This window comes from Cyrtonyx montezumae, unplaced genomic scaffold (genome assembly GCF_038088225.1).
Source record: "Cyrtonyx montezumae isolate F1298 unplaced genomic scaffold, pur_monq_1.0 scaffold_3, whole genome shotgun sequence".
NCBI lineage: Eukaryota > Metazoa > Chordata > Aves > Galliformes > Odontophoridae > Cyrtonyx > Cyrtonyx montezumae.
In genome coordinates this window covers 92,617,668-92,633,163 of record NW_027072034.1, presented here as the reverse complement: position 1 = coordinate 92,633,163, position 15,496 = coordinate 92,617,668, and the positions used below count along the sequence as shown (strand labels likewise).

General features: G+C 37.9%; 1 protein-coding gene across 2 annotated transcripts in view; it reads right to left on the bottom strand.

Annotated features, from left to right (window-relative positions):
• Positions 1 to 15,496, bottom strand: part of KIAA0930 (KIAA0930 ortholog) — a 60,537-nt gene that overhangs the window by 28,354 nt on the left and 16,687 nt on the right. For both annotated transcript variants that reach the window (XM_065742401.1, XM_065742403.1), the window contains exon 2: positions 2,256 to 2,404. In XM_065742401.1, coding sequence (XP_065598473.1) covers positions 2,256 to 2,404 — 149 coding nt within the window. The remainder of the gene's footprint in view (positions 1 to 2,255; positions 2,405 to 15,496) is intronic.

The window sequence follows — 15,496 nt, the reverse complement described above, 5'->3', positions numbered from 1 at the left end:
AGTTTTTCTCTGCTTTTTAATTATAACATTAACTTCACATTAAGTATTTTTGCTGACTGCCTTCAGCTACAGTGAGTACAGAAAAAAGCGTAAGCAAGAATGACTTAAAACACAGAGGACAACAAACAAAAGACGCATGTGTGTGCTAAGTCATCACTTGCATCTCGCTGATAAGAATCATCACTATAGTATGTAATATGAACATACTGCATGAGCTCATTATGTCAGAAAACAAACATCCCTACTGTTGGTATCCAAACAGCTACTCTTCTGAATCTATTTTTTTTCATCACTGTTATTGGTCCTACAGGAGAATGCTGCACTCAAAGCTGTGCAGGTATTATTCTCATGAACGTAAACTAATACTCTGAGACATCGGAGGACAACAATTCACCTCACATGTCCCTCTGCCAGCATTCATCAGTCAAAACTGACAGTTGCCAGGCAAATAAACATCTACAGAAAAACTACAATGAACTTGCTTCATCATACACCCAAGTTACACAGACTCAGTTCTATGAATATCCAATGTTCAGGCTTCTGCATAGCCAGTGGAAAAGTCATCATTTCTGACAGCTATCATCAGTGACAGTTTGACACCACTTAAACACAAGGCAGGTGCCAGTGGCACAGCTCTGATTCTACCACTGTGGTCCCAGGCAAGCCCAAACTCTTCACATTCCCCACCTTTTCAGTCAACTTTTGGGAATGTTAATGGGAACAAACAACTTGGTGGATGACAGAGATGTCTGAAGTCAGTGTGAGAGCTAAAAAAACAACTGGTCTCTAGCTTTTTCTCTTTTAATGATATTACTTCGGTGTTTTGATACCATCTTTCAAAAAAGAAATAGCAAAACTAAAAAGTCAAATCAAAAGCTGTTTACTTAATAATTCAAAGATCTGAGGTATCCAGCATATCACTGAACAGGACAGGTGTAAAACAGCGTTTTATAAACCTCACTGACTACGAGCTACATATAACATATGCTCTCCATGTCAGTTATGGGAAACAATTCACTAATGCTGGTTCTGTAATAACTACTACTTACAATAAAGCTCACAAATCAAAATTATCTATGAGGTTATTATGAGGCTTAAATAAAGCTCTAATAGCAAATGTAAGGGTTATTTCACTTTCCTCTCTCCAAGGGAGGTTCAAATAGTTTGAACTTATTAATATAAGTTAAACAGATTTGACTGGAGTCAATGAATGAATATTAAGCAATCAGAATTCCTCTGAGGTTCACCTTCTGTGTTGGGAAAGAGTAAGAGGTTAAATGACCCATGCTTTTATTAGCTAAACAAAGCCACAATGTTGTTTAACATGAAGGAGAAATACGACTGTAGTCAGTCAAATGACTTAAAATCAAAGTTTCCTCCAAGTCTTACACACACGAGTATGTTATCCTGAATTCTTAGCTGAAGAGTAAGGAACAGGAAAAGATCAATATTCCATCATCCCGTTCTTAAAGGTTGTCATGATAGAACTTCGAGGCATACGGGAAAGGAAGATAACACTTTGCATTAATCATATGTCCCCCAAAAAACACCTTTGGAAAGTCTCTTAGGATCCCTTTTTTAATTTTTTTTCAAGGAAGTGACAGTGGTGGCTGAGACAGTATTTTCGCCCAAAGAACCAAATGATTCGCACTTTACACATATGTCTGTGTTTCATTCACATATTTATTATTTACATAAGTATGGAAATTAATCCCAGTCTCTTCTTATCACAGTTGTCTTCCTTCTTTTGACCCCCTATAATCATATCCTTCATTTGCAGTAAAACTATGATTTTTCTTGCTTCTGTTTCCCTCAACTAGGGTAGGAACTGCCATGACATGTTGAGAACTTTCTCTTATCTGTAAACAGAAAATGCCTCTGCAGCAACAATAAGATACCTGACTACACATTTTCAAGAAATGGTACTTCTACAGGAATGAAAATTGTCTTAAGTACGCATGAAAATAAAGTAGTTTCTCCACTTATTATCACTCATTCCAGCTCCAGCAGTCTGCATGTATCCCACCCTGGTACCTTAGGAAGCCTTTTTCTATAAATATTTCTCCTCTTTTTTCCTCTCTTCCCATAGATTTAAACTCTCAATTTATAAAATATTATCAGTGAAAAGGAAAATGATAGTATGGATCCCTTTTTTCATCATTGGTCCACAGTTCTTCAGATGAGTTAGGTTCTGCAGAACACCAAATAGCATGTTAACTTGAACTTCCCAAGTTAAAGTACATATCATTACTCACCTTTTTCCCATCTGTACTATCACTACTAACATAGGACACTTTTCGACGGACATAGAAGAGCATATCATCTTGTCGAGGGGCCCATTTCTCCATAAAATATGTTGAAAACATCCAAGTCCAGAATACGATACGGTCATCTTTGAAACACCCTAAGGGAAACAAAGGAGAAATAAGAGTCATCAAACGAGTTGTATTTATTGAGCCTAATGTGACACACACAGTCTTTGCTACGCATAGTGCAGTCAAGCACAAGTGCAGGAGAAAAACTTGTACAGCTCCAAGGATATCTTCTCAGATGTACATGGTTAACCAAAATTGCCCTCTTCAAATCTGACTCCTCCCCTACTATAGAAATTCAAATCAAGGCCAAGAAGCATGTCCCGCCTATGCCTGTACCACTGAGAAGTACAGGACCAGTAAAGATTATCAGAATTTCTCAGAAGCATTCAAGGAATAGTTCCAAATGCACATGATGTCAATATATACTCAAGATAATGACATGAATCCATCAGCAGATTTATTGTATACTCTCAAGGAGCACTGCTAAACTCACAGAAGCTAGCAGCTGTTCACTTCCTTAAATCAAAACACAGCAACAAGAACATACCTGGGTAGGAGCTACCATAACTCACCCTCTAACCCTCTAAATCAGTTCCACATCAACAAAACAAGGTATTTTGAAGTCATGAATCCCAGTTGAGGAGAAGGGGAACACTGGGAAAGGAAGTCTTATTAAAGGAAAGGGACAAATTAAAGCATCAAGAACATGGCAGTTGGCCTCTCACCAGGAAAAAGAAGTACTGCAAAGGCAACCTCACATTCTGTGGACTCTTCAACATAGTTGACTATAATAAAAACAGCAAAAGTGTCACAACTCTGTCATGCTGTCTGCACACTGTTAAAGACCAATATTCACACAAAGAAAGAGAGAAGTCTCTCAGATCTACACCTGGTGACGTGGAGCTGAAGTTCTCCAGCACTGCTTAGCCCATTCAGAGAGTCCCTCTGGAGTGGGAATTGCTGTTAGGCACTGACTGGCTGCTTTGAAACCTGTGAGAATGGCACTGAAAATCCTACATTGCCGAGAAACAGAAAAAACTGAAACTGGTGATGGATGGTAGGGTTACGTACGAGACACGTGCACATGCATACACATGTGGCTGACAGCACAGCCTCCACAGCAACCATCTCTTACAGCAACTTATTTCCCCAAAAGCTATGCAAGTGGCTGACAGATTTGTACATATGTCACTCCCCAGCCCAGCAGCCATCTCCACTGGTACATTCCGCTCCCAGAGGTGCACTGAGTATAATAAATGGTGCTGCAGAGAGATGAACCTTGCATAAGTGACTTTTATTTACAGTGATATATGAATTAAGCTTTAAAAGATTTTAAACACAGACAATTGCAAAAGAAAGCTGACATACCATAACAATGAACATGATTTTTCTTAGGCACTGGCGGCTAACTTCAGGGCTTTATGAAGCAAATCAATCAACCTTTTCATCCACAAGCGTAACTCAGCACATCTTCTCACTTCATTACAAGTGCAGTATTTTAAGCCAAATCTTTCCTCCAATCTTTAATTATTATGGTGGGCAGGAGGTTAGACTTTTAGCAGACAAATGAGTAACTGAGATTTTTTTTTTTAATACTTTCCAAGTAAATTCAAAAGCAATATTGAAAACACAATGAAATTTTGTTGATAGAACATAAAAAGAATAAATCAATATCACCTAGTATTCAGAAAAATGTATATAGCTGATTATTATCTAAGTATTAATGAAAAAGCTACGGAAGAGCAGCAAAAGGCCAAGACAAAAAGTTTCCAGCACAGGTTACTTTCAGGCCAAGCTGCAGTTGCTTAATTTGCATAGCTGTGCTGAAGTCATTGTGATTACTCAAGCCAGCAAAAAACAATGTGCAGTTGTAAAAATCAAGTCCACGCTGTATTTAATCTTTTTCCAGTAAAGAAAGAAAATCTAGCATGTTCCTTCACCATCTGAAGCCCTTCCCTAGGTACAAGGGAACAGGACTGCATGGCAAACAGCTGTATTTGAGAGCCTACCAAATTCAGAGGAGTCTCAGATATGTTTCAGACTCTCACAGCTAGGCTGTGAAAAGACAGAATTGACATCAATTAATATGTTACTAGATAAACACTAAGAAGAGTTATTCAGGCTTAATGATGTACTGCTGTAACAAGGATAAAGAGCTCCAAAATACATACTCATATCTTTAGGTTGGAAGGGAGGAGTACATTCCAAACACTCAGAATATTCCAAAGCATTCAGGCCACAAGCCTCAGGAGCAGCCTCCCGAGTAGTAACAGGGAAGGGAAAAATCCCTACAGCTGTAAAGATAGAGCTAAACTTATTTAAGAAGATTGATGTGGTACCAGTGACAACAGAGGACACTGTGACCCAGTCCTGCCTCTATATTTAGTGAAGAGTAGGAAACAGGGCATGCATCAGCGTGATTCATTAATGGTCTCAAAAAAACCCCAACAACCTAACTTATTAAATCTCATGGGTTTTGAGTACCTGAATTCAGAATCTTATTTAAAGGGGAGCGACATGAGGCCCAGGAGGAAGGGGTAGAGAAAAGCAGAAAATATGTTTGCCCTGAATTCACATGAGTTTTAGGAAAAAATGAAGATAAAACCAAAGGATTTTAAACAGACATCTCTGAAGATGACCTATGTTTGGAAGTACAATACTTTAGTTTTGGTTTACACGCGAGCAAAACAAAACAAGCCTAAACAAGATGCTGCTAAATTTATAATGAAGAGTTTTTCTATCAGTGGGAATTTTTACTTACACCTTAGACAAGAAGAATCATGTTATTTAAATTCAACATTATAAATGAGGGGTAAATAATTTTTAGATTCTGGCAGTACTAGCACAATTCTGAGAAGAGCTGCTGGTAGCATCATATGTGTTTTACACAGGAGCCTTTCTGAATGATTTATGGGTGGCTATATCAGAACATTAACATGTGCAGGAGAATGGCAGAACAGAGGACAATACCAAGACTTTGTGTGCTCCTACCCTTGCTGGAAAACACAAAACAAATTCAATGAATTTTTTATTAGTCTAAACTGAAAACCAGAGGACAGAAGTGCTGTGGCAGTTTATTTCTGCACTGCAGCATAATGCTACAGGGGAAAAGAAACTGAAAATCCCAACAGCAATGTTGGACAGCCATCAGTTCAAAACCCTACCTGCAAAAGATTGGAGAAAGCTGTCCTCTGAACTTCAGAAGCATTTTCAGACACTACTGTATCATTAAAAGTGGCCTGAAGATGTACTAGCTATTCTGACTGCAGTAGCCGGGGGACTTTTCTTGAAGACAAGAAGGGCCAAACCACAGCAGTACAGCTGCTTTTATTTAATTTTAGTAGAAGCAGGAAGGATGGGGAGCAGCACATGAAGAAATAGCTTTTACAATTTTCTATTAAGTGGCATTAACTTTCAAAAGGAAGTAAGAAAATTTGTAATTGCAATTCTGCCTAAAGTTCAACAGAGGGGAAAAAGAAACAACAAACCAAAAATCAATTCCAATTTCAAGCCATAAACTGACAGATCCAATAAATCTGTTCAGTCTTGCCTTCAACAATTCAAAGCAAGCCACATCCATACAAGTGTTCTGGTAATTTACACTGTATCACTTGAAGCCTTCCAGCTCTGCAAAGGAGCAACTCTGAAACTGCTTTTAAAATTGTTTTAGGTAATGGCATGGAGGTGGCTGAGCAAACAAAATCCTTGTTTTCAATAAAGAGGACAGAGAAGAGGCCTTAATTTTTCAGACTGTCACAGTTACCTGTCAAGGAGACTCAGCTGCACAAGAGATGGCAGGGCTCAGAGGGGTTTTGGTCCCATCATGCGACAGCCACTAAAGAAGTAGACAGACTCAGCTCTCAATCAGTTTGCTGACCTTAACTCTCCAGTACTATAGTCAATGCTACTTCTATCTACTTGGTAAGGACTGAAACAAAAAGGAGAGACAATGTTTAATAGTCCAGACAACCCTGAGTTGGCAACAGCTTTCTGTCACACTGGTCCATCACTGGTTTGCACAGGTGATGTACACATACATGTGTATGGGAATGTTAAGCTGACAGGCACAATGACTCCAGCTAGCTGGAAGCTTTCAAAATGCTAAGGTTTATTTTTGCTGAAGAAGAATTGGAGCCTTTCACAACATCAGAATGAGATGGCTCCTTTTCAAATATCATCTTCCATTTCTAGTTGAGAGCAAGCAGTTTCTAAAAGCACTCCTCCCCCAACAATTCTGCTTCTAAATGAATAAAATGGAATTAAGAATTGAGAATATAAATCTTAACACACTAAAAGTTGATTATGTAATTATGAGACCTTAGAAATGAATAAATCCTAATTACAACCATTTACTGTAATGATTCATTTACATGGATTTTATCCTCATTAGAAACAAGATTTATGCCAGCTGCTATGAAATAAATCATTTTTTACCTATTAAGATTTTTATATTGAACATTAATTTCAGGGAACTGACTCTAGATTGACATAAGCTGGGGATTTTAATTTTTTTTTTTTTTACATTAATGCTTTCCAAAGAATCAGTGGATAAAGAGTGTGTCACTGTATTATTTTGCTTCAAAGGAACAGAAGAAAGTTTCACATCTGGTGAATAATCATCTTTCCAGCATGTACCACTCTGAGCTTAGAGAAGCAGCAATTTCAGCTAGACAGGGTTTACTGTGCTTTACTCCTCCAGACTGCCATGAGCTACTTTCAACTGTGAAACATCATGAAACTCTTTTCATCTAGTTTTGTCACAGTGCAATCATCTGCAAAATGAGCATCTTTAGATGTTTAGGGGTTAAATCAAATGCTTGTGCAGATTCTTGCAGCCCCAGAATGAGTTCTGAGCAATTCATACTAATTTAACTTCGAGTTTGTTCACGTACTCTGTAAGGACAATATGAGAAGTGCTTCACATAGATTAAAGCTACGTTTGGATATTAAATATTTTTGACTACACTGCATAAAATCAGAACAGGTGCCTCTTGTCTTGTGATAACTGCCAGCGCCCCAGATCATCACAAAATCAGAAGTTCAGTCTTCTATCCATGCAGACATGAAAGGCCAACATCTAAACCCTTGATTCTGACCTTGTACAAACACAGACTTAAGCAAGTATTCAGAAGCTTGCTAGTACCCAACCATTCCCAATCAGGCAACAGAGGAAACACACTACCAACTGAGATCCCCAGAACAAACCCTTGCAGCATATTCCTCTCAGAAGCTGTTGCACTGTGAAATGAGCACTTCCACGAACACCAGCTGTAATGACAGAGCACTGTATGCTTCTGCAAGCACAGAAGTCCTCAATCTGTCAGAAAAGACAACATACTTTCAGTGTTAAGTTTCTCTGGCAGAACTCCAGCTAGAAAAGTAAGGTAGCACAGTAAGGGCAGCAACGGGGACAAGATAGACACCATGGCTTATCTTTCCTGCTCTGCTATAGACAGCATGCTTCTTTTCTTACCTTAAAACAGAGATAACTGTTCCCCTACTCTACCACATTATTATTTTTATTATTATGTTAATATGAAGAGGATAAGCAGAACGTTTTCTTCATCTTTTATCTCTAATTAACAGCTATACCACATGGTTTTCCACTAACAAAGGGGAATTAAAGAGAAGAATAGATCGAGCATAGACTGAAGCTGAATGAAGACAGTCTAGATCAAACAGTACTTTCAAAGTACATACTATCATGCTGTCACATACACATCTACTTAAGACCTCTTACTGTGATAATTTAGACTTGGGTTCACAGTACATCTATATGGGAGTTGACAAAACTTAAGCTTTGAGCACTGGGTCATTTATGTTAGAAAGCCAAGAAAGAAAATTAGGCCAATTGCTTTTGCCAAGAGATTATACTACATCTCTCATTTCTCACCTTCACAAAGCACAACTGCAGACACCCACTATGAGCCTCAGGATCAGTATATAGTTCCAGCGCACACACATTGAAAGGCTGAAAGTAATGTAGACAAGAAGCCACTTGGATCAAATGCAAATGTGGTCCTTCAAGTGGAGAAGGTGAAAAAAGCACTGTATTTTACTGCTGAATGCTGTAAAGTCTTACACAAAGGCACGTGAACAATTCCATGAAATAACAGGTCTAAAACACGTAAGATTGGGAGAAATTGAGCTTATTTTCAATTTCCCAAAGCAAAGAAATGACTTAGAGCAGACTAGACAAATTACACTGAACAAAAATGATGCCATTATACTCTAAAAGCCAAACACAGTTAGTTTACCCTTCTCAGTGAAAGCTTGCTTCCCACACCAGAGATTTAACTTTGAAACACTCCATGAAGTCAAGCCACGACTGTAGCAATTCAACTTCACAACCCACAACTATAAAATATCTGCCAATTGAATCACATGCCTATCTTATCCTGCACTTGCAAAGTGAGGATTTTTCATCAGGAAAAAATATATATACATACACCAAAATATAAAACCTTTTCATTCACAGTATGAAAATACAACCTTAAAGCATATTCGACATCCCACAGCAATGACCCTCCACTGCTCCCACACTTCTCCTGACTACCTAGATCCTGCAAACATATCTATTCATACAATTAGATACAGAGCTCATCTAGATTCTCAAGTCCAATAGCCTGTATAATCAACGTAATGTCTCCCTCCATCCAGGGATACCTGTTACATATGGTTTTTAGGAGATAAAGATTTTCTGCCCCATAACCATACCACTGCCTAGTCACAAGCACTTTCATTGGGTGGGACAGTGTCATAAGTGTTAAAATAAAAGGCTTTGGTTACAATACAGCAGTTTCCAAACACCTAAACAGAGAAATTTCTGACAGCACATCTTCATAATCACGATTCAGAACCTTCTTCAGCACAGCACGCATGTCAACTATGACTGGCCTCCCACTTCCCTAGAAAATAAATACAATACTTTTTAATGTATAATCACTTTGTCATATGAATTTCTTCATTTCTGCCTAGTGCAGAAAATAACTTTCCCCATATCTATGTTTTCAAGAGTACACATTCTTTCCAATTCAGAATCATCCATGATTAACTGTGCCACTACAAAATATACTTTATCAAAATATCAATCAGAATTGAGAGATGTAGTCTGACTTCTGACTCTCATCTATCACTTCATTAAAAGTTCCTTTTCCCCTTTTCACTGATTTCATACAATACATACAGCTAGACTTGGTGAGAGAATACAAGAAAAAGGGACAGTACTCATTTCAACAGCCAACTTTGCCATTTTGACAAAAGGCATCCCAAAAGAGCTACTTAGAGTAGGAATGTTCCCAGAAGAAGTCAAAACCCCCCTTGCAGCTCACAGTAAACTAGTTTATCATCACAGGAACGGATTAGCAATACCAGCCAACAGTAGAATTACAATTTCCAGGGCAATATCTATGGACAAACACAACAAACTTTAGAGTACCACCAAAATCTCCAGATTGTTTTGTGACAGATAACCATTTGCATACTGACACTAACGGGTACAAACCAAGCACATGTTAGGCTACACAAAGATAACAAAACAGACTTAAGAATGGGAGACAGATGTATTTTATACCAAAAATATTTTTACAACTTCAAAATCCAACTCCAATTTCCAAGCAATTGCAAGCACATGCAGTCTAATCATCACACTTTCTAAGTGTTACATTGTTATATGGTGTTTTTTTTTTTTTACATTATAATAACAATAATAACAATTGTTATTAACATTTTACAGATCTTATTTTCCCCTGCTAACTTTAATTCCCATTCTAAATCTCCCAGAGGAAAAAACAAAGAACAAAATCAGGTTATCAAAACAGCTAACTAAGACACAACAGTTAAATGGAAAATAATATTTTAATACCTCAATTCATCCACTCACAAGAAGCTGGTACTTCCTTCCCCCATAAAGCCTTTACTTTCTCCATTAAAAATTATTTTAGACACTTTTTCCATACATTAAATGAATGGTTGCTCTTATTTATTTATTTATTAAGTGCAAAGGAAAGTAGCTTGGATAAAAAAAATACTAAATCACGATACAAGGAAAGGCTAATGGAAATGCTAAAGATCTACTGAGTCAAGACAAAGCTTTTCACAGATGACGCCAGATTTCATAAGCTGCCATCATTACGTGAATTGGTCTAAACTCTAGTCCCTTTCTAGTAGCTACAAACTTTGTTCTTATGTGGCAGATTTTATAATATAGTAGTAGGCTATTACCAGTGTGCAAAAAACAACCTTTTCAATTTATTTCATTTAGTGTACTCCCTCTGGCTACAGATAGGAATTTCAAGTGGACTGAGATTTGAATACATACATGTTGAGATCAGGAGTGGAAACTGAACAGTGAAAACCTACATCATAAGGTTAAACTAAGTGTTAGGAAGACTTCACTATTTGTTAAGATGAAGAAGAAAAATCCATAAAAACTTTCAGCAAACATGCAATCCTTTAGAAAATGCTTAGATGTAGCAGCAGAAAAAACAAAGACGTAAAACAGCCATTTTCTGCCAGTGTTTATGAATCCTTCACACTGATACATCTCAGGAAGGAAAAAAAAGGCTACATTTAAAGCAAACAGCTAGCTGAAGGTAGCAATTATACCTTCGCTCTCCAATGTTAATAAAAGGCCGCACTGATCCAGTTTCAGATGCTATAATTCAAATCTTACTTTCCATTAACACGAGCCATGCTGAAAGAAAGAACACCTGAAAACAACAGATGATAACAAGCAGGGCTAACATCACAGCAAGGGCTGCATTGCTCATTGGTCACAGGTAACTCTGGCTATCTCAGGAAAAGAAGTTAAGGGGTACTTGTAGTTTGCATTGCTTATGAAACTTACAAACATACAGCTGGAATTCTGGTGGGTTTTTTTTCTTTTTTTGTTCATTTGTTCTGTTATTTCTTTTTCAAGGCTCTGAAATTCCCTAATGGTTTCTGAATTTTCCCCCAGTGTAACACATGCAGCAGAAGTTATTCTGACTAGAAAACTAAGATGCATGCCATTCCTACGTTAGTCCCATTCTGAAAAAGTTAAGATCCTACTCAGCCTTTTCTATTTGTCACTTACCTAGATGTCAGTAACTGAGAACCCATGCCAGGTTAAGGCTTATGTAACATAGAGATGACTGCATGTTCTGTCCCTAGTTGCTGGGGCATACTAATTACTGTTTCCCATTCGCAGCACAACACTGATACTGGAGGGACATGCCAGTCCGCATAAAATTCCTTCCACTCAGGCTGCAAAAAGAAATCAACATGTAATCTTCCTAGATTTTCTTTTCCCTCCTTTCCTTCTAGCTTTATGGCTATTAGACTGGACCAGAAACAAGCTTTCTTTACAGGTTTTGCCTGTGTAAGTGTCCCGAAATCTAAGATTTAGTGTGATTTTAGTGAACACTGCTTGAATGTTACCTAAGCACACAAACTCTGAAAAGACGAAGTAGAGCATGAATAAAATACAAACGAGTGATGGTGTCAGCAATCAGGGGATTGACACAGGAGAGCCTCGAACACAAGTCTGTTTGTCAGGTAGCCAAAATGCACATTAGAGTGCACAGCAACATCTACTGAAGCAAGCTGTACTACAGCAAGCATAACATAAGCTTAGGGAGAAAAGTAGAAAGGAGTACATCAAAAACAGTAAAAAGGGCAACATGATTAATTTTACATTTTCTAACTTGAATTTGTTGGCTTTGTCAAGATAAAGCCCAGATCTACGACACCACTGCAAAGTAAAAATTAAATCCATTTATACTCCACGCATTTTAATATCCACTTTCCTCACCAGATACCAAATCAATGGTTGTTCCTACATATTTTGGAAGAATATGGAACCCATCATCAGGTTTTGAACTCTATTTTGACACAACTTCACCTGGCTATACAGAACAAATGCATTTCTTGAGTCAATTATTTTCAGCCAAGATTCCAAACATTTGAAAAGATCAGACATGAAAAATAATTTAAGGAGGGAGGAATCTAGTATTAGGAGCCATGAACACAATTCTTCTATAGTCTTTTAAAAAAAAAAAAGTGCTTCTCTTTTTAGTAAAAAAGGAACCTAACCTTTCTAGCTTCTAGAAAGAAGAACTTTGTTACATTACAGAACACAAACAAACACATGTTATGAAACAAGTGGCTGGTGTTTGGGGTACATAGGGCTACTGGAAGAAAGAATGAGTAGGACAGAATAGGGATAACCAGCTTCCCATTTCCTAAAGTGGGAAGTGGAAAGAATAAGCACTTAGACACAACACTTGTGCTTCACAGATTAAACATCTCAAGTCATAACTGCCTTCCCATCCAGTTCTTTTATGTAAGAAATGTGACATCTCAATACCTTCAACATATGCCTCTTTCCTGCAGGAAAAAAAAAAACCAACACAACTGAGCTTTCTTCACAGTGTATCAGTTGTCAAGCTGTCAGGATGCCTAACATTCACATCACTACTGTTGCCCTTTTTAACATCTGAAAGCATTTGTCAGAAATTTTCTGTCAAATTAAAATATGGAAAAGAAAATAGCAGAACTGATTGTGAAAAGAGGATTCCCAGGCAGAGAATGAAAAAGTCAGTCATGAGCAAAATACAAAATTATCTCTCCAAATACTGGCATGGACAATTATAATACCTAGAATAAAGACAAATTATTCGTATACCCAATGTGTCAGAATGATAAATTGCAAAGCAGAAGATACTTCAGTGCATGAGACAACACCACAGCCAATCAGTTGACTGAAATGTGCAAAAAAGAAAATTTGGAAAAAAAAGCAAAACAAAATACTACAGTCTAACACAGCACCGACTGAAGATAGCCTAGTGCAGTATTTGGATCACACATTTTCTTTTGAGATGTTGCTTGTGTTTAAGATTTGAACAGGTAACCTGAAGACATGGAGGAACACATGCAAGAAGCTCTTCGAATATAGACAACTGTTATTGGAAAAAAAAATCAAAAGCTGTTGTCTGTAGTTGATAGTTCCTTCTTCCACCATACAGTACTGCCTCTGCAGGGGGGACTGCAAAACAGGTACTGAATTTGTACCTCAGCTGTTGTAAGTTCAGAGTATTAATGTGTCACTGATTTCTTTTTGTTAGTATCCCAGGCTATGAGAACCTTATGAACAGACCAAGAGACTGTGCCTCAACCCGTGCTATGTAGATAGTCAACTTCAGCAGACAGTAGGGTGAACACAGCTAGGGATGGCAACCTCTTAAATCTTCTCATCACGAGCCTGCTGATTATATACTAGATGTTTTTCCACATTAGTTCTTAGCACTTGTTCTCTAAAAGCCCAAAGTAGTAGAAACACAGACAAGTAGTACATACAGAATAAAGCTTTATTCTAGAGCTCACAGAACAGATAGCAAATTAAAAGCACTAAATTAATAAGTTCAACTCAATATTATTCCAGCAGCCAAAACCTTAATGCTCATCCAGAAAACAGATGGAGATGAGACAAGAAATCCAAAAGAAAATGAAATCTGTCTGCAGCCAAACAAGGCTAATTTCAAGGATATCCCTGTCTATGCTCCATGCTATAAATGCATTGATACAAATTCAAAGCCATCCCACAGTGCCAGAGTCCATCAACCAAGCTTGTGGCTTAATACCAAAACATTGATTGATGCAGAATGGGAAGGGAGGCTGAAAGAGTAGAAGCAGCCTAATACAAATAATTAACATTAAAAAAAATAATAATTCATTTTTCTTCAGCCTTCAGGTTCTGCTGCTGAGTTCACAGGCACCAGTGACACCATCAGGCCCAGATGCATCAGCAATGGGTGCTGAATGTAGAGAAATACTGAAGGATTGCTGGACTTTGTGAAGGGAACCACATGAAGAACATTAGATCGATGTAACAAACCAGGGATGCTCCTCATGACTCCATCAAACTGGAGCTATCCTAGACCAGTTTTATTTTAAAGGGTCCTTGTCTCACAAATTCTGACATCAGGATGGTGTTGATGAAGAAAGGACCTACACCTCCCAGATGCATTACCTTGGCCAACATCATGTGAATAGATTCTATCTGTGCACTGAAAGAACTGCCTTTGTACCAGAATTTTCATCAGAACCCTGTCTCAAAGATTCATTACAATAATTTTCCTTATAAAAACACACAGCGAAGCAAAACAGGACCTGAACAATTAAAATCATGGAAAAGCTAAGAACAAACAAAAAAAAGCATTACCAGGAGTACTCTAACTTCCCTCTGGCCAGTAATAACAATTCAGCTTTTAAGGCTCAAACACTACCTCAGCAGGTCTGTCTGGAGATGCCAAGGTGCACATGCACAAGATCACACAGAACTTTAGAGACTGCCCTTAAGAAGCACAAGCACTTTGTACATTCTTGTGATTAGGGTTACTGAGAAATTACAACACATTAAAGTCAACACATTAAATGTCAGCAAAACTAACATTAATTCACATAACTAAAAAACAAACTTTATTTTTTTTCTGAACATTCTAAGTTTCCAGTGTAAAGGGAAAAATCATCCGACAACTAATAGATTTGGGGTTGACTTTTGATGTGGAGGAGTTATCTTTCACCAGATTGGTGTCATTCTTTGTCATACACAATTTGTCCCTCACAACACAGAGATTACTTGAGGGACAAAACACTTCCAGGTTGCCCTGGCCTTGAAAGCCACCAGGGATTGGCCAGTGCTAATCTAACACAGAGATGCTAACAGATGCAATTACAGTATCTCTGTAATGCATTATGTGTCCTTCTCTGCACCTCCTAATTAAGACTCTGGAAAGCAAGAAAAGCAATGACAGAATCAGTGCCTCAGAAACTGGGCACCATTTCTCAGTGCAACTGCTTTTCATAGATTCATAGAATTTTGTCTGTCTCTGTACTCCATCAGCAGCCAGCAGACGTTTAGCTTACTTAATTACTTCTGATGCATTTACAGTACCAGAAATGAATACTCCAAATACAGAGAAAGCAGTGAGCTCTTTCTCACAGAAGACATGCTTGGTGCAAACAACAGAAAGAACAGTGGTAGATTTGTTCCATTCATCTTACCTGAAAGTGTTTCAACATGGTTCTGGCACCTAGGCTTACCTATGAAATGTATAACTAGACATTATCCTCATTTCATTTCCAGAGCACATACCTCAGGTCCTGCCTTGCAGGTTACTCAATTTTCAAACATTTCTGTT